General features: G+C 36.7%; 1 protein-coding gene across 1 annotated transcript in view; it reads left to right on the top strand.

Moving 5' to 3' along the window:
* CCDC178 (coiled-coil domain containing 178) overlaps window positions 1-27,228 on the top strand; it is a 305,267-nt gene that overhangs the window by 184,796 nt on the left and 93,243 nt on the right. Inside the window, exon 18 of the mRNA XM_037036942.1 lies at window positions 26,982-27,131. Coding sequence (XP_036892837.1) covers window positions 26,982-27,131 — 150 coding nt within the window. The remainder of the gene's footprint in view (window positions 1-26,981; window positions 27,132-27,228) is intronic.

Here is a 27,228-nt window from a genome sequence, read left to right as displayed (position 1 = left end):
TACCTGGATTAGTGTCTGATTGAATAACTGGGGAATGAAGCTTTGCCAAGTTGACATATCAGAAAAGCTATCTGAGTTCACGCTTTGTCAGCTAGGTACCCAACACAGCTCTCCGGACCACACTTGATCTCCAAATAAAGACAAAAGCAAGGTCAAATTCCCATCGATAATGATATAACTATTCTTCATAGTCTGAAAACATGCTAACCCTTTTCCCAGAAAAGGATACGAATACCTTGAGTTATATTCACTCTCCCCCTTTGATGCACTGAAGCTGAAATATTGGGACAATAAAGTTATCTATCGCATTAAATGATTAAAGACTAAGAAGAAACCAAAAATAGCTGGGATACATAGATATAGATATAGATGATATAGATATAGATATCACAATAAAAAGGACATGCTTGTAACTATTGCAAACTTCATTTCTGCAATTGGTCATGTGGTCATAGATAGTATTTATAACTATATTTTCCTATTACCTATTTCATATTCTTTTGTCTTTATGAAGCTCCTCAGCTGGTCTTGTTTTTTGCCTGTTGGGTTGACCCAAACCTTAATTCCTGAAGACCATGGGCCATGAAAAGTCCTGCCTGAACTGGACTGTGGTAATTTTCAATTGATTTTAATCACAGGACCTGGGAGTAATAAGACTTGATGCCTAGGAATGACTGTATTCCAGACCTACATTTTGTTACTCTCTCTGTGTAGCAACAAAATTTCCCCTTGGCCGTCATAATACATCACCCAGCCATAACGGTAACCCTCATATTTGTTTGTTGACTTAGAGGAGTCCAAAATGGCAAAAGTCTCAACTTCTGGATCAATGGAATAATTGTTATGATCACCAGAGGAAGAAACTTCCTTTGGATATAAAAGCTCTGGATGAGCAGAGCCTAGAGTCATTGAGATGGAAAGCAAAATTGTTGGTAGTGGAACATTAGGAGTCAGAGTGAGTGGAGCTATTTCTGTTTTCACCCCTTGAATCCTGCACTGATGAGTCCTGACAATGAAAGAATTACCATCATATACTGGTTGCTAATTAAAAACTGATACCACATCTCAGAGGGCATTGCCTCAGCCTCTCATGCGTTACCACTTAATTGGTGTCATAATTGAGTCTTCAAAAGGCCATTCCATCATTCAAGTGTACACTTAAGGTGAATGGTGGGCATGATAAGACCAAGGCATTCCATGAGCTTGGGCCCATTACTGAATTTCATTTGCTATGGATTGAGTTCATTGGTAAGAAGCATGGCCATGTAGAATGCCTTACAGTGTGTAAAGCATTGTAAAAGTCCATGATGTCAGATGGGCTCACAGTGTTGGCTGCAGTGATTGACCCTGACTACCACAGAGACACTGTGCTGCTACTACACAATGTGGGCAATGAAGAGTGTGTCTGGAATACAGGAAATCCTCGGGAGTATTCCTCAGTACTCTTGTGTTCTGCAGCTGAAGTCAATGGACAACTGTAGCAGCCCGATTCAGCTGGGACCGGACGGCCTACAAACTTCAGCCATGAAGGTTTGGGTCCCTCCAACAGGCACAGACCACAGCCAACTGAGGTGATTTGCAGACAGGGAAGGCAAATTTATGTCCAGATCAAGTGTGTGCTCCGTACTAACAGAGCAGTCCAACGTAATCAACCTGCCATCGGATAGCGAGCTGGTAGCCCTATGAATGTGCCATGCTGGGGACCCACTACTGGTCTGCACTCTGGCAGATTGGCACTCAGCAGGGACTGTAGTTGGTGTAGCCTTGATGGGTAGATGTAAATGTTGCTGAGCCCATGCCTAATCCCATCCCATTGATTGCCATAATCACTGTGGTCGTTTTGTTCATGAGCCCATTAGACACTGACAGGAGTGACAGGGGAAAGACGCCAACTCAAAATCTACTGTACGTGTCATCCAAGTCACTTGATTTTATAAAGTGCTTCTCTGCTGAGTTATACATTCACATGAGACACAAATATTCATAGTTTTTGCGCATTCAGACCTCAGAGAGGTCTGTCCACATACTTCTTCCCCCAGACATTTTTAACCAAGTTTCCTATCATATCCTTTCCAAGTCCATGACCATGCAGCCAAATCATTAGCCACAGCCCATGAATTGATACAGGCTCATGCCATTGATATAGGTTCTGGCTATCTCTCCTTCCAGACAAAATGCACACTGCTCAGAGTGAGTCCTTGCCCCAGGAAGGTTTTCTTTCACCTCTGTTCTTCCGGCCGAGAATGGTGCTCTAGTGCTGACGCTATGTACTCTCAGGTGGTGCCTGCGTATTAAGAATCATCTATAAACCTGGCCTAAGTTTCTTTCTAACTCAATCAAAAGGAAGGAAAGTTCAGAGGGAGGAAAAGGTTTTTCTCGATCTTTTGAAGGTCCCTGGCTGTGTCTGAAAACTGAACTAATAAAGACATATTAACAGGAGAAAAGCATACAATGTTTTTAAAAGTTTTATATGAAGCATTATGAGAGCCTTCATAAGGAAAAGAAGACCCAAAGAAACTGAAACTTAAGGGGTTTTATGGTAGGTTCGATATCGAGTCAGTAGTGATGTGGAAATGTGACAGGTCAAAGAGTCTGAGACGGTGTAGAAACCAGAGGCAAACAGTAAGCAAGGCCTGCTTGTTCAGATTCTTCTCAGTGTCTGGACATAAGGATGCTCCTTTACTCTGGGAACAGGTGGAGCGCATCTCACAAGAAGGCTTCTGGGAAAAGCAGTAGGGGGAAGTTGGAGTGACTTTGCTGTTTCTGCTGTTTTCTCAAACTTCTTCAGCTTAAAATATTCAATATGCCAAGGTACTACTATATTTTAGGGTAGTGGGTCCTAAACCCCATTGCTCCTCATGAGGCCCCAGGCATTATCTGAGAGGGAAGGAATTCTAAGTACAGACAACAGACTTGGCTCACGTCCTGGTGTCTTGCCTTCCTGTGATTGTTCCTTTTTGTATACAGGTTTTGGATTTGCTTAGCCAAGTCCCACAGTCGTGTAAGCCAATCACTTCTAAGAAATCTATCTATCTATCTGTCTCATCTATTTATACATCCTATTGATTCTGCTTTTCTGATTAAACTCAGGATTCCCACCACCTGTTATACATATACACAGCTTCTCCAGTTACTTAATTAACACCAGCCTAAGTGCTGTCACGAAGGGTATTTTCAGGTGTAATTAAGGGCCCAAATCATTTGATTAGAAGAAAAGGAGATTATCCTTTTCTTTTGACCTAATTAAGTGAGCCGTTAAGAGACACAGGGCTTTTCCTTGGAAAAGAGATTTGCAGCGTCAGAAGGGCTTTGCTAGGAGATTCTTCATGGCAGCCTTAGAACTGAAGTGAACTGAGTGGTGAAGACCTGAGGTTGTCACCAGGGGCCAACAGCAACTCCTGGCTGACAGCCAGGAAGGACACAGGGGCCTCTGTCCCGCAGCTACAGGAACTATATTCTGCCCATAACCTGAGGATGCTGGGAAGTGAATATCGCCCTGGTGGAGCCTCAGATGATAGAACTCGGTGGCTGCCACCTTAAATATGAAACATTGATCAGAGAACACAGCAAAGCCATGCCTCAACTCCTGGCCTACAAAACTGTGAGGTGAAAAATGAGTGTCTTAAGCTGCTAAATTTGTGCTGGTTTTTTGTGTAGCTACACAAAACTGACCGAGCCACACTCTTAACTTTCCAAAACTTTACTTCTATGATATAACGTTTGAGATCATTCCTACCGTAGACTTCTCAACTGGTCCTTGGGTACTTGATCTTCCTTCCAATGCAGATGTTCTTCACAGCATTGGACTAGAATGGGTCTAGCCACCAGAGTCAGGACCCAAATTTCCCTTCTGGGAGAATTTCCCAGAAGTCACTGGAGGTAAGTTGAGGCTTGGAAGGGTAAAGCCACCTCTGCAGAAGGTCGGCTTAGTGCTACCCTCTGGCTCTGGAATCAGCCTGGCAGACCTGGGGTCAGTGATTCACAAACCCTAAGTCACAGGACTTAGACGAACACATATCGACTGACTTAAATGTGGCAACTCCCTGAATACTAGCTATCAGGAAACAGCAGGAAAATTGTGTGGTGACACTTCCTATTGAAAAACTTTTGAGCTGAAAACAACCTCAAATTTCATGTGGTACTAATTTAGTCAAAATTAAGAGTTTTAGAATTCCTCTCATTTTCAGTCCTATGACCATCATTTATACCGGGACTGTTTAGAAAGCACTTATCCTGAAGAATAGCTGTTAGCAGATTCCTTTCAGAGGAGCCTGGGGCTGTAGCTGGACTCACAGAGAGCCCTGATCCCTTGAAAGGGCATAAGAATGCAGCAGAAACCTGTCTGGGCTCTGTAATGGGCTAGGAAACGACCACAGGCGATGAGTGCTGTTCTAGAGGGAAAACTATGCAGAAGTCCACCAAGGGAGCCGAATAGAGAGATGTATGGAGAGGAATGCAGTCTCTGTCCCGTGACTACTAAAATTTTAGCCACAATTCTGTCGTAGGCTCTATGTTCTAAGACAAATTCAAGATTTTGGAAATTTTTCACAGAATGTTGTCTATCATGGTTTGAGAAACAGGAGCTTTAGAACTCAGTAGTACTATGTTTCTAATGGGAAAAAGGCTGTTGAATATTGACTTTTTCATAGGATTCTTTTATAGTACAGCTGTAACAAATTCTGGATGTAGTGCATTGCAATAAAACAAATCATAAAATAGAACTGTGTAGAAACATGATACTTCATACTAATATTTGTAAACATTAATGCTTTTGCCATCCATGAATGCGATTTTCCAATATGAAAACACTGGGACTAAGTCATTAAGAGGTATCAAGGATGAGGATGAGTTGGAAAGACACTATCCTAAAGGCGTTTAAATGAAATTTAAATTTTTAAAAACTGCAGCTTGTTCATTTTGTCTTTCTGTTGCCGAGTTTGTGATTTGGGAATTTGGTAGAAGATAGTTGAGCATGGTAAAGAGCTATTTGCCGCATATTCTGCTTGAGGATTTTCTGAAGGCTCCTTTAACTTACTGACTATAGATGAGCAGGCATAGTCATTAACCATTAATTAGTAACTGATTAATAATCATGTTGTTATTAATCATTAGTAACTATTTCTGAAAATACTGTGTTCAATCTCCATTGCAACTGTCTTCTTCTCACATACTGGACTCTCTTCCTGTTAGCCCCTAAACTCTCTTTTCCTATATTCCTGGGCTTCTCTGTGGTGAAGTTCACTGCCAGGGGCCCTTCCAGACAGTGTTCCTGTGACAGAGGCAAGACCCTGTGCTGCAGTCATGCTCTGACATCTGGGCTTTTCCTACCTCTTCCCTCTTCTCACCTTAGTATCTCATAAAAAACAGAAGGGGTCCTCTAGTCCTTTCCACGTGCAGGTTTACATCTATTTTGTCTGAGAGTAAATCAGCCTCTTCATCTGAGTCACGAAGATGGGTGGGCAGAGAGCCGTCATGGAACACTCACTGTACTCATTTCTCTCTTTTGTCACTTTTATTTTACTTTTACTGTGGAAACTACCAAATATTGTCCATTATGATGTTGGCTTTAATGACAAAGGGGCTAACACCAAAATTTTAACTCTTTTGAATTTCTAATGTGCTCTCTGACACCTGTAATGACCTTGAGAAGAATTTGAAGCAAGAATCTTAAGATGAAAAATTCAGCATTCTTTTAGCAAGGTCTGAATTTTAAGTTATATATATATAACTTATATATATATATATATATATATATATATACACACACACACACACACACACACACACACAATCATGTGGAATTTACATGTGTATAAATACTCCACAAAATTTCTATAAAATAGTCAAGCAGTATCCCCATGTTCAGTCAAGAAGTGTCCGAAATAGTAGACCTGCCAGATGTTTCCGAGGGAGTAAAACATATAATGTACCTAATTTTGCAAAACCCCACAATAGGTAGACATTTCTTTTTCACCCCAGCTGGTGATCAGTTTATGCCCCGAAGCTTGGAGATTTATAGCCCTTGTAATTTTATCCTAAACAGAGTAATTTCCATTGCTATTATTTTAATTAGTGTTGAAGACTCTGCCAAGATGTTGATTTCAAGGTAATGAATTTCATCTGGGTAAGATCTAGTAAGTAGTTGTGATCATTTAAGATAGTTGATATCCTCACCAATCATTTTCTTATTAATTTCAGAGTGTTTGCTTATTTAGAATATTTTCCCCAGTTTATTCTAAAATAATTTAAGGAATGTCATGCCAATGACAAGTCACTAAGTCTATTTCCAACAATATCAAAGTCCAACAAAATTAATTGTTTATCATATTAAGAGTTATTTTTAACAGATAATTTGTACCAAATAAATGTGTACAAGAAGGTAAAGAAATTTTCTTAAAGTTTTAATGTTCAGGAAAGTTAAATTATAATTTAATTCATTGTGGTTTTCCCTTCAGCAGACTTTTCATCTTACTAATATGTGTTTTCTTTTGTTATTTGATATTCCATGGGTATTAAAAAATGCTTAGGTAAAGTTGTGCTTCAAGAAATGTCTCATAAAGAGAAGTCTCTTATCAAGGACCATGAACACTTTTTGTAAAGCATATCTTTTAAAAAATACCTTTGGTTTTTATGAATAGAAATTATAAGTGCTTCTCACTGTCAACTGAGGCCCACAGTTTAGTCATTTAACTCACAGGTGTGACTTTTAATCAGCATGGTTTTCCTTTGATATATATGTTCTCCCTTTGTGGAAAATGCAGGAATTTCACTACCATCTTCTGTTGGTCCTAGCCATAAGTATGCATGCTGGGGTGTAGAATAATCACCAGAACAAATGGAGTGATAATGATAGAGAAGATCTTTGGAGCCCTAGTGTTAATCCTGTCCCCAATTCGTATGATGAACCCAACATTAAAGCTAACTGGCTATGACAGCTAACAACTGACTGTGATAGACAGTCAGTGTAGCTTTGCTCCTGGACCCTCTTCCAGTGCGGCGTTCTTCATTCTAACATTCAGGAAAACAATCTGTTCCAGAATGCCATCACCAGGCATTATAATAGATGAATAAAAAGTTATATAGCTGGAAAATAAAGGAGAGAGGAAACTCCAAAAAGAAATTTGTAACAAGCCCGGGCTGGTGTAGCTCAGTGAATTGAGCACAGGCCTGCGAACCAAAGGATCGCAGTTCGATTCCCAGTCAGGGCACATGCCTGGGTTGCAGGCTGGTCCCCTGCAGGCCAACTCCCAGCAGGAGATGCACAAGAGGCAACCATGCATTGATGTTACTCTCCCTCTCCCCTTCCCCTCTAAAGGTAAATCAGTAAATAAAATCTTTAAAAAAACACGCATTTAAAAAAAATTTGTAACAAAATTTTCCAGAGGAAATCTAAGTTATGAATATAATTAGTAGGCTTGAATTGCACATGATCATCTATCTTCTATTTTGAAATTTTTTCATTCATTTTTTTGTTCTTAGGTAGCACAAAGGTTGAATAGAGAAAAAAATTAACGTATGAAATTGTCTTAACAAATCAGGCCAGAAAACTGGCTTAGCAGTCTGTCTTTCTCAGGTGGAAAACTGGAGAGAAATGGAGGCAAAGCTTGCACTGTTCTGAGTGTTTTTAGGCCAGAGAATTCCATTTAGAAAGCTATGTTTTGATGAAAGCCGTAGAAATGCTGTAATTTTTCTCACCAAAATATAAAGATGAGTCTTATCCACCTTAAATGTTCTTATATAATGTATGAATTTATGAAAGCAGGATAAATACTTTGTTTAATACAACAGTTTGGTGAAGACTCATTGAAACTTTCTCATCTGTCAGTTTTGGCAACTTGAAAAGTTTTGGGGGAAAAATCAATGGGCAAACCCTGATCTAATGTTCAAGAAAAATACAAGTACTGGAGAAGAAAATTTAAGTTACATATACCATTATTATCTTGTTAAACAGAACTATTAACTATGATGATAATTAACTATTTGAATTTCATATTAATAATTCTTATAGTTTACCACTTCTACTTTATTATTTTATTTCTATGACCACTATTAAGGCAGGTAGGGTAAATTTTATTCTCATGAATGGAGGATGATAGTAATACAAAGCTAGTACATCATAAATTTGGTACCTGTTATTTCTTACTGTATCTCATTGCTGTCCTCGTATTAATTGTGCTTAAATAAATGGTCACTTTTATTTCATACTGTAACTAGAATAAGATTAGTAATGAAAATAGAATGTGATTAATAATACACAAAATTGGTTAGGGGCATGTTTAAATTGCCCAAATTCAAAGCAAATAATTTCTAGCCTTAAGAAATTTAATAAACACAATCTATCACATTAATAAAAAGGAAGAAAAAGATCAAATAATAGTCTTAATAGATATAGAAATTTAAGATATAAAATAAGAATAGTTTTTAAAATTTGAAAGTCTTTCATGATCATTTTTAGCACACTAGAAATAGAAAATAACTCATTTAACATGATGAAAGATGGCTTTAGAAGCTACAATTATTTGAAAATATTCCTTGTTCATAGAAAGTTCAAAGGACTCTATAGACAAACAACTAAAATTAATTTATGAATTTGGGGGAAGTCAGAAGATATAAAATAAATAAAAAATCTACTGTGTTTTCACACACTAGCCACAAATAACTAAAAAAAAATTGTACTTAAAACCAGTGAAATTTTATTAATGTCATTCCAATAAATAATAAAAAATAAAATCATAAAGTGGTTACTATTTATAATTGAATAACTAAACATCAAATGCTTAGGTATATATCTACCAAAAATCTATACATATTCACATAAAACTATAAAACATTTCTGAGAAAAATCAAAAAAGTTCTAAATGAATGACCTACTTTGTGAAATGAAAATTCATTATTTTAAATAATATAGTTCAATATAGTTCAATTTTGCCAAATTGACTTATATGTGCAGTAAAATCAAAATTTAAAACTCAACCAGAATTTTTGGAAATTAATTTATCAATATTCTAAAATGTATGAGCAAATGACAAAGGTCATAGGTAGTAAATATAAACTTGAAGTACAAAGTTGAGGATTTACACTACCTAGTATTCAGATTTATAATAAGACCACGTTATAAGAAAGAGATACCACTTCACGCTGGTCAGAATGGCCATCACAACCAAATCAACAAACAAGAAGTGTGGGAGAGGTTGTGGAGAAAACTAGGGACCCTAGTGCACTGTTGGTGGGAATGCAGATTGGTGAAGCCACTGTGGAAAACCATATAGAATTTCTTCAGAAAACTAAAAATGGAACTGCCTTTTGACCTGGCCATTCCACTGCTGGGATTATACCATAAGAATCCTGATACATAAATTCAAAAGGACCTATGCACCCTAATGTTCACAGCAGCACAATTTACAATAACCAAGTGTTGGAAGCAACCTAAGCGCCCATCAGTAAATGAGTGGATCAAGAAACAATGGTAAACTTACACAGCGGACTACTACACAGCAGAAAGAAAGAAGGAGCTCCTACCCTTCATGACAGCTTGGGTGGAACAGGAGAGCATTATGCCGAGTAAGCCAGGTGATGAAAGGCAAATACCATATCTCACCTATAAGTGGAACCTAATCAACAAAACAAATAAGCAAGCAAAACATAACCAGAGACCTTGAAATTAAGAGCAAACTGACAGTAACCAGGGAGGAGGGAGGAGAGGAATAATGGGGGAAAAGCGTGAAGGATCCTCAAGGAACATGTATAAAGGATCCACGGACAGAGCCAAAGGCAGGTAGGATCAAGGGTGGGAGATGGGGATGGCTGGGGTCGAGGGGGACGAGTGGGGGGAAAATGGAGACAACTGTACTTGAACAACAATTTTTATTTTTTTAAGATTTTATTTATTTATCCTTAGAGGGGAAGGGAAGGAGAGAAGGAGAGAAATACCAATGTATGGTTGCCTCTCTGAGTCCCCTGCTGGGAACTGGCCTGCAACCCAGGCATGTGCCCTGACTGGGAATCGAACCGCGATCGTATGGTTCGCAGGCCTGTGCTCAATCCACTGAGCTACACCAGCCAGGGCAACGACAATTTTTAAAAAGAGAAAAAAAGTTTATACATAATGGTAAAAAAATCCAAATGGTACAATAGGGGTGTATGGGAAAATGAGAAACTCTCTCGATTGCAGTTCCCTTCCCACCATTACCTCTTTTTCAGATGTCTCTTTGGGAATATTCTACACAGATGCTAATGTGTGTGTGTGTGTGTGTGTGTGTGTGTGTGTGTGTGTGTGTATGTAGTTATGCATACATCTTCTAGTGGTCTAAACTAATTCTGTGTTTTACAGGAATATAAAATGTATATTACCAAAAATTTCACTCTATTACTACCCAAATTCTTATTTCAAACTCTTCATTGTTTTCTATTTATTTATATGTTATGGACTCATTACTGGAGATACAAGGAACTTGGCAGCACCAAAGTATTTGCCAAGAAACCCTTCCTGTTCTTACAGTAGTAATTAAAAACCTGTTCCAAATGAAAAAAAGAAAAAAATAAGAAAGTGTGCTATTTGTGCAAATATAGGTAATAGAACAATATAACAGAAACAGACTTAGACTGTAAACATGGCCTCTTGATTTATAGTAAGATGCCATCAAAAAATAGAGGAAAACGATCTACTGGAAAATAATTGGTGCTGAAATCAATAAATTATGCATGATCAATTGGATAATTCTACTAAAAGAATGGAAGCTTGATCTTCTATTTCACAACATATGCAAAGTCCGTTCTACCTGTATTACACATGTAAATGTGAAAGTTACAGAGCATAAACCTTGTAGAGAAAATCACATGAGAATATCTGATTTATCGTGGGATTGGCGGGAATGTTTTAAATAGGACACAAGTACAAACCATGAGACAAAAAGTCCATAAACTGTACTCTTTTAAAATTAAGATTTTCATTCATCAAAAGATACCATTAAAGAATGAAAATATAAACCACAGCTTAGAAAAAGCACATGTATATAATCTATCTATCTATCTATCTCTCTCTATATATAATCTCCAGCAAAATGCTATCAACTATACTAAATAAAGAACCCCTAACAAAACAATAAAGGCAGGCAATATAAATAAAAAATTGGCAGAAGAATTGAAATCACTTCACCAAAGGGGCTACACAACTGGGTAATAGACATGAAAAGGCATTCAATATAAAGATCAAAGAACTGCAAACTAACACTGCCACGCCTTGTCTCTACATACATAGCTAAATGGCTCAAATTGTGCAGCATAACTCAGAATGTAGAGCAACAGGAGCTCTCAAAGTACTTCAAGTGGGGAGGTAAGTCTGAGTAGCCATTTTTAAAATGTTGACACTGTCAACTAGAGTTGAACATATGCAAATATTATTTCACTTATGTATGTCAGGAGCTAGTGCACATGTGCTGCAAAAGACGCTAATGTTTTATACAAAATGTAAATAACAGCTTTATTCACAATAGCACCCTAACAAAAAGTTAGTAACAGTAGTATAGTTATATTCCAGTTTTTCCATACAATGGAATAATATGTAACAATATAACAAAATGTTGCAACACCACAAAATAGGGATGAATCTAACAGAAGTAATATTGAACAAAAGATGCCAGACTCAAGAAAAAATATATTTAGGGAATACTGTAATAACTATGGTGTCTGATGAGGGATACTAGACTTATTGGGATGATCATTTTATGTTATATAAATCTTTATTCACTATATTGTATGCCTGAAATGGATGTAGTATTGTAATTGAAAGATTGTAATTGAAATTGTAATTGAAAGATTAAAATTGTTTTCTCAATAAAGCAAATACTGTAGAGTATAATTATACGACGAAGGTCAAAACAAACAGGACTTGTGTGCTAGGGGTGTGGTTTGTCATTTACTGAAAATAGGCATGAAGGAAGCTTCTGGAATGATTTTTCTTCCAATATCTTCATCTGGGCAGTGGTTATGTAGGTATATTCATTTATAAAATTTTATCATTCTTATAATTATGTACATCAACCTTTTATGTTATGGACATTTTGCATTTTTTATTAAACAGAATTAAGACAAGTATTGAATACATACTCTGGATTTAAAAGAGCAATTTTGACAAGTTTATTCTCCTTGTATTATGTATATAGACATAAAGCTGTACAATTACCTTAGAAACCCAACAATCTGCTTATAAGTAGAGTTGTAATATTTGGTTAGTAATTGAGAAAGTTTAGAGAATTATTCTCCTAACAATTTCTACACCTGTCAATATAACCTGGGCTCTGTCTTGAACAAGTAGCATTGCCTATCTCATCTGAAGAGAGAGTGGTATATAAAGTATGGTTTCTATTTAAAACATATCATTTCTCCATATTTAAGTCACTGAAATACACAGGAAACTTATGACTCCTTTGTTCAAAAAAATTGGGGATAAGGCAATTTGAATGCTACTTTTGTATTGTGTACAGTACTACTTTCGGTTTTCTTAAAGCATTCCTATCCATCTGCAATGGTGAGGATCCTCTGTAATTTCAAAAAAATCAACTATGGTTATTTCATGTGAAACTGTCTTACTATTTTTTTAAAATTTTAATCTCCTGAGTTGTGAGAACACAGCTTAGCAAAGTGTATAAAGGCAGCAAAGCAGGTAGCTTAGATTTCTGTTAGTCTTCCAAGGAAAATCTACAAGTAAACTGGGATATAACACAGAGAGATTATACAGTAAAATGCTTTTGCAGACTAGGATTTAAAGAACTGGAAACCTTATTATTTTTCTCAGTAAACATGTAAATTGATAAATTCCTATGTTTTTACATTTTAAAAATGAATTTCGAAGTGTCTCTCTATAGAATTAAAAACCCCATAAAAATGCCATCCACGTAAAATACTCTAAAAAGCCCACTCATGTAAGAACACTCGGCAGCAGTAGGTACCTTGATGAAAACAAAAATCACCAATTCAATCCACCCATTTCCTCTGTGCAGGTAACTCTGAGTTCAACAAAGCATGAGTGTTACACAATTCCACTGATCCATTCATTCGTTCATTCAATAATGCTTATTGAGCACCAGACTATGTACCAGACACTGGAGCAAAAACATTTGTAAAACTTATAGTTCACAAAGGGGGGCCTCAATACTACAGATATATGTGAATAAAATATTAATACTAATAAATCATGGTGATCGCAGTGGCAGCGATATACACAATACAGTATCAACCACTGACTGAGGCATACCCAGAGCCTGTTTTCCACAAAAAGTGGAAAAGACTAATATTTATACATTTCACTGCATGTTACTACATATACAAATTATTTGTGACCAGTGAATAAGGAATTATTTCCCAATAACAAATATCTTATTATAAATGCCAGGTTTATTGCGTCTGTGTCCTGCATTACTACTAAGGAGATTCCCATTTGTTTTTTCTCCCTCTGTCTTCCTTCATGTCTGTCAATACATTAAAAATATGAATTTTATGTAGCTCTGTATCCATAAGAATATGATTGTAGTTGTTGCTGATTTTACTTACGCAAACTCATTATATTGGCACACCTGTACTTCCCTGCTAGGGTGGCATGGCGTATTGATACCAAAACACAAAATATGTGATCAGCCTTTCCAGTAGATGAAAGTTTTCAGTTTCATTAATTTTTTTCAAAACTACCCAGATTCATCTCTGGCCAACATCACAAAAAGGAAGCCATAAAATGAATTGCACAGTAAACATCTTACCCTCCCTTTTCCATTGTATTAGATTTTCATGAAATATTTTGTTAGGAAAAATCAGTGGGTGACTTAATATTTCAAAAAACATTTTTTAAAATTCTTTGAGACATTTCTGTTTCCACACCATAATGTAGAAAAAAGAAGTGACTTGGGTCGGGGAAATGGCGGGTAGTGTGGCTCAGGGTGACGGTTATCGTTAGCGGGGAGTGTGAGGACAAGAGGACCTGAGGCAGCTGAGTGAATGCATGCTTCACAGAGATAGTAAGGGGGAAGGGAAAGTAAGGAAAGGGAAACCGGAAAGGAAAGGAATAAGTTTAGAGAATAGCAAGAGAAGACATAGAAGGAAACAAACAAACGTGAATCTGGTAAACAGTTATGATGACGTTACTTTGTGCCTTCATTGACCCTGGCCATTTATTCAGGATATGTTTTAGGGTGGCAGCCCCCAGAAATCCGTTGTTGCAGAGATATATTTTCAAAGTTGTTTGATGTTTGATGATCTTATTTCAAGAATTTGTCATTCTGGAAGATATAGGAACCCAGTGACTTAATCATTTCAAGAGGGAGCAACACCATTGCTGACTATATACAACTCACATATCCGCAAAGTATTAACTCTTGACGTGTTTGCTCCCCCCACCTTTAATTCCCAATTCTTGTTTCTCTCCAACTCCCACGACGACTATCCCTCATGTTCCAAATTGTGTGACATTTGTCTTTTTTGTTCTGGCTTCTCTACTCGCCACTATATACTCATATTTTTTATCTTTCAATTACATTTACTTTCAACATGATTTTATATTGGTTTCAGGTGTACAGCATAGCGCTTAGACAATCACATGCATTATAAAGTGTCCTCCTGATTCCTGCAGTCCCCACCAGGCACCAAGCATAGCTATTACAGTGTTATTGACTATATTCCCCCAGCTGCACTTTACATCCCCTAGACTGTTTTGTACCAGCCAATTTGTATTTCTTTATTCCTTCACCTCTTTCACCCAGTCCCCCAGGCTCTCTCCCTCCTGGCAACACTGTGTCTGTGAGTCTTTTTTAATTTTGCATTTATTTTCTTCTTGAGATTTCACATATAAGTGAAATCCTATGGTATTTGTCTTTGTCCAACTGACTTATTTCACTTAGCATAGTACCTTCTAGGCCCATTCGAGCTGTCACATATGATAAGATTTCATTCCTTTTTATGACCAAGTAATACTGTATTGTATATATGGTCCACTATATTTTAGAGATTATTCTGTGCTGTTAGAATGTATATCTATTGCATTTCTCTCAATCACTTTTCAGTCTTCCATGGTTGGTGGCCTCCACATTTGACTTAGCCCAGCTTCGTTTCAATGGATACCTACATCACCTGAAAAATTAAACTTCAACTCTGCAACATATGAGGGGAGACCAAAAAATGCCTGGAATTTATTTTTTTAAATTGTGTATTTGTTCTTACACGTTTAAACTTCAACGTGTAAGTCACCCTCCAACTGATGTAACATACCCTTCAAAGTATCCTCCAATTGATGCAATACACCTGTCAAGATTTTTTTCCACGGCTCAAAACAGTTTTTTAACTTGTAGATTTCGATGCCTTTTAGTGTTTCTGCCATTTTTTTTATTTCACCTCTTCAACACCAGCAAAATGTGTCCCCTTGAGGATTTTTTCATCTAGGGAAGGAAAGTAAAAGTTACTCATCGCAAGATTGGGTGAATAGGGAGGGCAGGGCATGGGGGTCATGCCATTTTTGGTCAAAAACTGCTGAATATGCAACATGGTATGGGCAGATGCACTTGTAAATCACCCATTATGAAATGGTCAAATGCACTGAGTTTAAAAAAAAGTTCTTGGAGCAGAATGCAGCCTCTCACAACAACACCAGCTAGTACCCTGATACAGATGGGTTCCTAAAACACTCCCATAGTAGGGGAAGCCTGTAGTACAAGGGGCTCACCCTTCAGAAGATGATTTTAGTTTTTTGGGCCCCTGACCTTATAAAGATAATTCTGGACCCCCAAAACAGAAGGTGCAGGAATAGAAAATTAACAGACCTCTAACTTCCTATAATGCAAAACCTACATGAACCACACTTAATTCAAGGAGTTAGGGGATAAATAAATTTGGACATTGTTTAAGATATTTCAATAGCTCTGACCACTTTGTAAAGTTATTGTGTCCATTTTGAAAGTACAGTACTTTAAAATCCTAAGCATCTCACAATATTTTAAGGAGCCAGAAACATTTCTGAATTATTAATTGACTGTGTCTCCTCAGTTTGTGCCTCTGCTAAAAAAAAAATGAAGAAAATGCTTCCTAGCAGTTTCTCTGTATATAGTCATAAGTACGACCTAAATAGACCTTGAATGAGAGGTCTAAGCAAACTTTTTTGTGTGAAAGTAAGCATAGTAAATAGAGGCTATGCACTCCACTCAGTTTCTATCACAGTTACTCCAATCTGCCAAAGCAGAGTGGAAGCAGCCATAGACAATGTATGAGCGAATGGGGTGATGGTGCTCCAATTACAGTTATTTACTGAAATAGGCAGTGGGCTGGATCTGACTGGAGAGTCCTAGTTTGATGATCCCAGTTCTAGAATAAGACTTTTTTCCTATTGGGATTAAGCTATTTTGGGGTGTAGATGTGTGTCAAGATGAGTATTCATAGAAAATTGCCTTAGGTATTCTATTTTATTTTATTTTAAGTCTATCTATAGTTACAGTTGACATACAGTATTTTATTAATTCAGGTATACAATCTGATGATTCAACATTTATGTACCTTATGGAGTGATCACCACAAATGCCATGTCTAGTAAGCATGTATCGCCATACCTAGTTCTGATGATGTCATTGAATCTACTCCCTGTGTTGTACATTACATCCTTGTGACGTATTCTATAACTGAAAGTGTATTTCTTAGCCTCTTCCCCTTGCGGGCTCTTGTCCTCACCTCTGCCCTCAGGCAGCCATCAGTTTGTTCTCTGTATCCATGCGTTTGTTTCTGTTTTGTGTGTTCACTTGTTTTCTTTTACAGATTCTATATATAAATAAAATCATACTGTATGTGTCTTTCTCTGTCTGACTTACTTCACTCAGCATTATGCTCTCTCAGCCCATCCATGTAGTCACAAATGTCAAGATTTCATTCTTTAAGGCTGAATAATATTTCATTGTATGTATGTATCATGTTTATTTATTCACCTGTCTGTGGACCCTTAGATTGCTTATATGCCTTGGCTATTGTAAATAATGCTGCAGTAAATAGAGGGGTGAATATATATATATATATATATATATATATATATATATATATATATATCTTTTTGAGTTAGTGTTTTCTTTTTCTTGGGTAAATAACCAGAAATAGAATTACTATCTCATTTGATAGCCCTGTTTTTAGCGTTTACAGAACCTCTAGCTTGTTTTCCCTGTGGCTGCTTCAGTTTGCATCCCAGCCAACTGTGCGTGAGGGTTGCTTGTCCTTCACATCCTCATCAACACTTGTTATCTCTTGTGTTTTGGGTAATAGCCAATCCGAGTATCTCATTGTGGTTTTGATTTGCATTTCCCTCATGTATAGTGACACTGGGCTTCTTTCCATGCGTCTTGTGGCCATTCGAATGTCATCTGCCCTATGTGTTTTAAATCTTATTTTTACTTGAGCTAACATTGCAAGGTTTGGATGGTACCCTAATGTGAAAAACATCAGGTGATTAGAGATACCTGTGATTTTAGTTTCTTAGGGGAATATCTGACTGAAAAAAAGCACAAGAAAAGAAGCATTAATAATAATTATATCCATAAGGATATTTTATTAGACTAAAGTTATTTACTGTGCTTGTCTATGGCACCTCCCCGACAGTCGTCCCAATGTTTCCTCACCCTGCCTCCGCAGGGTAAGACTCTGAGACTGTGTAATTTTTTTTATTTCAAAGGACTCTTTTTTCTCTGTGAACATCCAGTTCGTTTTGAAGGACTGCTGTATTCTACAGATTATTCAGAAATCAGAGCATTCATACTTATCAGTCTGAAATCTTAAGGACTCTAATTCACATCCAAGCTTAGGAAGTGGTGCACTCCCAGACAGGGTGCGAGGCTGAACTGGGACTGTGTCCTATCCTCAACCCTGCTCTCTTCCTCTGCGACTTCAGCCAAAAACTGACTATTCGGGCCTTAATTGTTTCATTGTCAAGGAAAGGATTTTGTTTTTAGTTTCTATTCCTTATGGACTTGCACCAAATTGCTAATCCTCTCCCTGGGGTCTAAACATGGCTGTTGTCTGTAAAGAGGGCTTTAATTTTCTACTTCATGCACCTCTCTATTTTGGGGGTATAGTATAATCAGCATGTATTATTTTATAGCAAATGGATTTTTAAAGAAATATTTAAATTCTAGTATAACATGAATGTTGCAATAAAATTGGCATTAAACATAAGAAATAGTTTCAAATTTAAGCAGTTTCTATAAACACTGGGTGAGGGCAGGTTACCTGACCACATCAGTAGGAAGTTACAAGTATCATATATCTTGATTTTCAATGAGTTTACTTAAATTACACGATAATATATATTCTGGAACCATTTAGGTGAGTCTGTCTCTCATTTGTTGTTAAGTTTCTAGGTCCTGTTCTCACATTCTCTGCATTTATGTAGTGTGTTATTACTTCACGATAAAGTTAGTTGATAATTCCTTAACTCTTTTTGCTGATGACCTTTTAAAGCTGCATAATTAGAATAAGTTGTGGTTATTGTATTGGAATCTCTATCCCATGGGCCGACGAGGCAGCGCATTAATTCTCTGCATCACCCACTCCCCGTGCAGTGCCATCAGCACAAAGATATTATTCTTTGTAATTACATAGAGAAAGGGTCTATTTAGTGTTAACTGACCTTTCTGTGACTGATCAGCCTTTTCCACCAGTGAAGTAGAAATGTATATCATTAAAATGTGAGTAAATAGGAAACCTTCTAAATCTTAAACTATTCAAATCAGAAGGTGAACATGAAGAGGAAATTGCTCAGTTTTTCACATGAAATGGTGAAAAGATTAGCAGACTTTAAAACTATATTTTAAAATATTGACAAATTGAAATATAATTAAACTATGATAATGCATGGGATTATTTAAAAAGGAAATAATATGCAAATATGTTTTTATTTATAAACTTAAACAGTGTTAGAGGACACATTATGAAACTCAAATACATACTCAGGATTAAAATTTAAAGTTTATTAATGACTAATGAATAAACTTAGGGAATTATTACTGCAGCTGTCACTTAGAATGTACATATAATTTAACCACTTAAATTATATAGTTTAACTTGGAGAAATTTATTGGAAATAATTATATGATACTGGTTTTTACTCTCTTTTTCTTATAACCTAATTTGTTTTTCTAATCAGTTATACTGAATACTTTGAGGGGAATACAATTATACAGAAGGAAACCAAATGAAATGCAAAGGTAACAGCTAATATAGGGGGCATTTGGATAGCATTTCCTAAAGCCATTGAGTAGTTCAGGGGGAAATACTATGGTTGTCATGGAGGTAATCATTCCTTTTTTATGAACACATCCCCCCCCCCAATCAGGTGATTTTTAGTATTTAACAAACTTCTGTGTTTCTAGGCCAGGTTTCCCTGGCCAAGGACACATACAGGGCACTGTATATGAAATATATTCAAAATCTGTTCACAAATGAACTCTTCCTTGAAACTTAGAACTAATCTCTCATGGACTCCTATTATTATTTGAATATGCTTTTATCCTTTTTTTCATGTATAATGTATTCTGATGAGGTTAGCTTTGTGAATGCCTCAATTCCCTTACCTGATTGCAAGCTCTTTCGGCCCTGAAATTGTGTATTTTTTCATGCTGTTATCAATAATTCCCAGTCAAATATATACAATGAACACAGTAAAAATAATAAGGGACAAGCAGGGTTAATACAAAGTATTCATAAATTACCAATAAACCTTTTTCTGAGCTCCAAGAGGCAATGCCATAGTGTCCACTAGTAAATTTTTTAGTAAGTCAACAGTAGCTAAATTTGTAAATGTGTCAGGGATCTAAGATAAGGAGTGCTGTATGTAGTCACTGATGTGGGTGCTGGAGGGAGGTAGCTAAAGAAAGTATCCCTCTGAACTCTGGCAGGGACCGGTTTAATTGGACAGCTGATATGTGGCAGGCTGTCATCAAACAGTGTCATAAAGTTGCTATTTCACCTCTCACAGTGTCTCCAAAGTGCTTGTGCATACAAGTTACTCAATGAGTATTTTAAATTTTTAAAAAATATTTTATTTAGTTATTTTTAGAGACGGGAAGGGAGAAAGAAAGAGAGGCAGAGAAACATCCATGTGTGGTTGCCTCTCATGTGCCCCCCACTGGGGACCTGGCCCATAACCCAAGTATGTGCCCTGACTGGGAATTGAACTGGTGACCCCTCAGTTTGCAAGTCACACTCAATCCACTGAGCCAGACCAGCCAGGGCTCAATGAGCGTTTTTTAAATAAATTAGTGAATAGAGAGCATTTTGTCAAACAATAATATGTAGAGTTTGAGGCGTGTAACAATGTTAGTGCAGAGGACTGATTTGTTCATTTAAAAATCAAGAATGTTCAAGACTAATTATCAGAGAACTCATGTTGGACAAGAGACTGGTTTCCATGGCAGCACAGACAAAGAAGTGGGTCCTAGGAGAGTTAAAACTGTTATTTGCTACTTTGAGGCTTCAGGGTATCGACACATCTCATTCTTACAGACTTGCTCCTTGGAAACACTGGGAAGAGCCTTCATTTTCTATAGTAATTGGTGTATAGATTTTAAAAGAGCAGCAATACAATAACACCTCTTTGCACACAGTAGGTGATATACTTAGTAAGATGTATGTTTTCTCCCTGTCTGTTATATCGTTAGAGAATTGGCATGTATTTTCAGCATTTGTGTTCACCACACTAATTTCCATGAATCAAAAGGAATGTTTTTAAAGTGACAGTATGCCCAGAAACTTGGAGCCTCCAGGACCCATTTATTCTAAAATCTACCCCCTGCACATTTTATGAATTAGTCTTAGTATTGATGCCTGCTTTAATAACATCAAAGCATTACTGAGTGCAGAGCTATCAATACAGTGCCCTAAGCTGGCAGAAAGATGTCAAAGGCACATGTGGGGACTGTGGAGACTTGATATATCAGAGGTGTAATGGGCAAGCATGCATACAGGGTCACATGCTACTGAAACATTGGTGCTTGGAATGGAGCATTATGGTGATAGGTATCAATGGGATACTAAATAGGTGGGTACATTTTCTTGTTGACACTATTAGTAACATTATAAAGTCAAGGGATAGCAGAATATGTAACGTGATCTATGAAAATCGAATCCACGAGTCAATAGTTCTATAGGAGCCAAGAAAACGTTGCTCTGGACAGACTCAGCCACCTGTACTGTGTGGCTGGACAGCTTTTATTCCTGCCGAATAATGTGGCTCTTCTAAGATTCGGGTCACTAACTAACTTTTTTCTTACATGAAGCCTTTTCTGACCTTGCTCCTCACCTGATAGAATCAGTTCCAACTGATAGAATAAAGTCTAGATACTTCAAAAAATACCATCAATAGGCTTGTTTATACTTCGGCCTTCCCCTACTCTAGGCTGTAATCTCTGGTGAACAGAGGTTATCTTTTTAATCCCTGGGATAGCCATGGACCTGGACCCATAGAGTAAATTCACTGTCTGCTAAAAAATGCTTCAATGAACAACTATATGAATGGATGAAATGCTAGATGTGAGAATGCTCTGGAGTAAGATTCAATAAGTGCCAGTAATACAGCTTTTGTTTTCTGGTGGTTGTGGCCCGAAGTCAATTCTTTCCAATGGGGGGACTAAGATGAATGTGGTGCCGCCCGTGGCAGCAGAGCTCTTGCCAGATGCAAGAAAGCAGGGAGCTGTCTGTAGTAAACCATGAATAACCAAGAATCAGGATACAACAGACAGATCTTCAGGCAAGCTCATCTGAGGCAACCATACAAAATCATATCAGGATAGGACAGCTAAAATTAACCGTGTCCAAAAAAGATCTCTTACAATATGTAATTGAAAGAAGGACCTAGCTAGCCCCTCTGGTGAACTGGATTCAAGTGCCTGTATTAAGAGTAAATGAGGGTATAAAGGACACATTATTATAAACTTAGCCATAGACACTGGGACTATTTTAAGTATTTGTAAATAGCTATGGTTTTCTACATCTGCATGTACAGTGCTAATATTTTAATCATCCATCTAGAATGTTTAGATCAAGTTTATTTCTTGTAATCTTTGCCATTAGTCCATCTTAATTTTTTTTTAAGTTCAAGTGGATTTAGACTTCCTCCAGGGTGGGTGTATCTGGCTGGACCTCTGCAGGTCTTGGTGAGTGGCGTTATTCTGCTGCACTCAACTGTACTCCAGAACTGTGCAGGCTTCAGCTATGAAGTTCACTGTCCTTGGGTACTTGGTCTTGCCAGTGGATGCATCAGGCCTAATCAAATCCTGAAGCACAGAATCATGTAGAACAAAAAACACAGGAGACTGGTTATATGCTACCAACACACCCATTTAGACTGCAAAGTAGCTTCCAAGGAGACCAAGTTCTAATTTCCTTCAGCAGCCCATTTTATTGATGGCAACAAGCTGTTAGCCAGATTGTAAAAAAACAGAGTTGCTCAGTGGAAAAAGGCTTAGAGGAAAGTAATTGTGTTATTTGATTTGATTTTTAATGTCATTAGGCTTTATGACGATAGCATCGCATAGTGTTGAGGAGTGCTGGCTCCTGTTTATGAGGGAAGTGGACCAGGTGGTAAGGAGAGCAGGATCTGGAACTGCTCAGATGCCAAGCCCAGCTCCTCCACTCAACATGTGCTTCATCTCGCACAATGTACCTGTTGTTTCCGTTACTATGGTCACAACACACCCCAAAACTTCATGTCTCGTGATTCTATGCATCAGCAATTTGGATGGGACACTGCAAGGCTAGTTTGTCTCATGTCTTACACATTCAGAACCAGCCTGTGGACACCTCAGAGACTAGGGGCCAGAGTCGTGTTCAGACAACTCACTCCCTCGCAGTGGGTGTTGACTGCTCTCTGAGACCTGAGCTGTGGCCATTTGCTGGGACAGTCACCTATGTGACCTGGTTCCTCACAACACGGTAGCTGGTTCTGAGGGTGAATAACCCCAAAGGAGAGGACCAGGCAGAAGCTATATGCTTTTTTCATAAACCAGCTTTTTAATAATAAACTAGCTTTATTTGTAAACTAGTAAAAGGACTTTTTAAAATAAAGCAGCCTGGGAAGTCACTTCATTTGTCATTTTTACCATATCCTATTTGCTGGGGAAGCCACAAGTCTATCCAGGTTCAAGGGAAGGAGAAATTGACTTGTTTCTGGCTATGGAGTGACAAGGTTCCAGAAGGACATGTAGCAATGAAAGTATTTCTGTGGCCATTTTTGAAAAATATCATTTGCCTCAGCTGACCTCTCTTTGTCTTATCTTTCCCTTTCTGTAAAATGAGGGTAATACAACAACCGAGACGACGCTGTTGTCCTAGTTCTTCGCTCTGTGTGGAATCTGTGAGTTAACATTCAAGTTCGGCCCTATTTCTAAATTCTTGTATATATGTATCACAACGTGACACAAAAATAGATAATATGGACTCTACATTTTTGCCCAAAAGAATCTCTGACCGTCATTCCCTATTCCCCACTTACCCAATGGGAGAGGGAAAGGAGAAAGGGAAGGATGAAAAAAATAAACTGAAAATAGAGGAAATGGAGGAAAAGTCCAAGATGAAATTCATGGCACAAAGATTAAGAAAGGCCAACCAAAAAAAAAATGGAGAATTACTCTTTGGATAACTTAAGGGGTTCTCCATCTGCCTTCATTTTTCAGCATTTTTGGTGACAGAGGAGGAAGCCAGGTCTTTCTTTAGCAAAGTTTTCTCAATACTTTTAGGATCATAGGCTAGCAAATTAGCTGACCCAAGGTAAATGCTGAGTAGTTTCAAGGGGTTCATATAACTTGTGAACATCAGTGATGCACCCAGGGAAAGAAATCTTGCTAAGAGTATAGACAAGGTGGTATATCCTTGGACTCATGTTCAGTGTGAAAATATGAGGATTCTCTTTATATAATTAAGATCTTCATTTTTCCAGTAGTATAATATCAAATAATATGAATGTGCTTCATTTTAGTAGGTGGTTATATTGCCAATAGGTTATTTCATAGAAGCGGGCATATAAACTGTGGAGTTGTAAAGTGTTTAATATATGCTCGTCCTAACTGGAATTGTTTTCATTCATTGATGTAACGAAAACCTGCACACCCATGTCAGCTCTGCTTTGTGCAATGTGTCTTAGAGATGAAACATGATGATCTCATATAATGAGCATATAATGGAGCATATAATATAAATTTTGTTTAGTCCTTTATAGACATAATTTTTATTTCCTAATGAAGTATTGGGATACTCACCATGTTTCTTCCCTTTATCAAGCCATATTTCCAGTGTTTCATCATCTTTATAATCACTTATAATGGGAATTGAATAACTACCAATAAATCTGGCTTTGAGAAAGTGTTATATTTAGAACTTTTGTGTGAATTTTATACATACTGAGAACAAATAAACGCAAAATATTTAGAATTCTACTTTCTTATTATATATTTGTGTGATTTAAATATAAATCTTTGCCACAAGACCACAGATTCTTGAAGTTCACCATTATATCTCAGAGTTTATCATATAATAATTATTAAATAAAGCCATAAAAAGTAACTGAATGAAAATTAATAAATCAATGACTGAATGAAATAATATTCTAAATCAACTCAGAGGGCATATATTTTAACCTACAGAGTGCAAATAGAGATTTTCTTAATGGTTTTAGAAACAAAATTTTTTTCAAGTTGATATTTAGCTTAGACCTTAAGTAGAAAAATTCTACAGATGGGATTCACCTGGGTTTGAATTTAATAGTACATTAAAGTCATCACCTTTCTTTTTTTACTATTTCTTCTTTCTTCGCACCCTTTTATTATATCACCAACCCTGACCTTAGTGCACCCATTAAATATCCTCTACTGTTGTTATTTTGTAAGATGTTCAACTCAGTGGTGGCATTATTTCTCATGGACAAATTTCTGCCAATAACAATCATTCCTTTGTTGTTTTATGTACATGTTACAATACTATTGGTTAAAATTAAAATAGAGTTGTGAAGTGGAACCACGGTTAAATATAGCTTGCAGTGTCAGCAGAATACATGTATTTAGAATTTAAAAAAAAATCTTAAACTGTATTGTATATCTGAAGGTCATTGACTTTCAGGAATAGGCAAATCCTATATATTACTGGTAAATTGTAATGTATAATATCGTGATTGACATAAAAATGTTTTGAAGATTCATTGGCATAACTACACAATTCAGTTCCTTAGTATTTGATTATGGTGTATAAAACGACAAGAACTTATGTGATACAGGATGGAAAGTATATTTATTCGAAAGTAAAACTACGTATTCCCCATTGAGCAAAGGATAAAATACCATGGGTATCCCCGATTAAATTTCATTAAATGGATTAATGAACATCTCACATGGCATTCCTCTCAAATTCAATGTTTATAGTAGCCAGATAAGGCTTGAAAGAAATGTAATTGAGAAATAAAACACCCCAGGTGTCAGAGTTATGCTCATGTTAAATCAAACAAACCAAAAACTCAAAATTATTCCTCCTCCTTTCTCCAGAACATTTATCAAAGTTTTGAGTTAATCACTTGAGAATTATATTTTAATATTAGTGAAAGATATCAAAAATATCTACAACCATCTTTTTAAAAGTATTTCCACCAGCTAAAAATATTCATAGATACTTTGTCTTCCTACTAAAAGATAATTCTATGAATTTTAGGCAAGTTTACTAGACAGAAGTTTCTGAAGTTTTAAATTATTGTGCCAGAATTAGGACAAGGACATTTAAAATGGTTCTCAGTCCATCATTTGGTTTTTTGAAGAACAGTTATGGCACAGTATATAAATCATTAGGGATCAATATGGATACCAGACTTTCATGAGAAATTTGTTTGTTGACCTTAATAAATCTTCAAGTGTATAAATACAGAAATATTTGTACAGGCAATTTTCTGCTGAATTACATTTTATCTATGCACATTCTCATACCACAGTATATGTTTTTAACAACTTACACTAAAGGTTTGATGGAATGGCAATCACATATTTTAAATTGCTTCACAATTGTTATTTTTATATCTAGTTATTTAATCATCATTATCATTATCATGATTAATCTGCTTTTAAGTGTTTTGAAAACTTTACTATAAATAATGTTGTAATGAATAAAGCTTTTTGCTTAGATTAAATTCCCATCAGAGGAATTACTGGAGTCACATTTTGAAAATATTTAAGGCTGTTGATGAATTCCATATTTTTTGAAGGAGCCAGAGAAAAATTTCTGTGCTAGAAATGTAGAAAAAAAACAGCAACTAAACTGAATTCATACGTCCAACTTAAAATGGTATATAGTCCTCAATTTGCCACTGGGTAATGTTGCAAAAGTTATATTTCTAAGTGGTTCGTATTAGATTTGACATGGGGGGGGTTACCAAGGTCTCAACTGTACACAGAATGAGAGTTAAGCTTTAATACAGCTACAGAATAGTAGTAACACATGATGGCTCTCTCTGGCTGCCTCTGACTGTAGAGTTCCTTGCTCCTGTCTTTTCCTCTTTCTGTCAGCTTTGAGTGCTTTCTGTGAGTGCCACCACTTTGAGACTTTTGAAAATAGGATTCTAAGCACCCACATGTCTTTGACCTATTTGAGCAGTGGGGCTTGAAGGAAGCACAAAAAGGATGGGAAACAGGAAAAAAGCTCCCCGGATGCAGAGTGGGGCCTTCCAGGACTGAGCGCTTCCTAAAACATAGGGAGGGAAGTCCTGCAACGAGGGGAACAGAAGTTAGACAGACTCTGCTAAACCAATGGGAAAAAAAACCCCTACATTAAGAAAGAAAATGATGAAATCCAAGGAGCATATTGTTGTCAGGGAATTATTCTTTCAGTTTTATTATTTTTCTGCAATGTGTAATATAATACTTTCAGATAATTTAAGGGCAATAAAAATTCAAAAATAAATTTAAATGATGTTAATGAAATGTATCTATATATTTATTTTCTAGAAACTACAAGATGATTCACTGGAAGAAAATCTACGTTTAGCTCAAGAGTATCAGAAACTGCAGGAGACCTTCCTATCAGAAAAGAACCGTTATTTCAATCTGTATGATAGACAGTTATCCCTTGATGCTTCAATTAGAGATAAGAAAGAGGTAGGTTTTTATTTTTAATAATTACTTACTTGACCTATCTAATATAAAAAGTAACAAGTGATAAGTCATGGGATTTTTGATCTGAAGATGGTCCTTT

The sequence above is a fragment of the Sturnira hondurensis genome, unplaced genomic scaffold (assembly GCF_014824575.4).
Source record: "Sturnira hondurensis isolate 20B ecotype Veracruz unplaced genomic scaffold, ASM1482457v3 Scaffold0001872, whole genome shotgun sequence".
Taxonomy (NCBI): Eukaryota; Metazoa; Chordata; class Mammalia; order Chiroptera; family Phyllostomidae; genus Sturnira; species Sturnira hondurensis.
The sequence above is the reverse complement of the archived record's forward strand: the minus strand, read 5'-3'. Positions and strand labels throughout refer to the sequence as shown.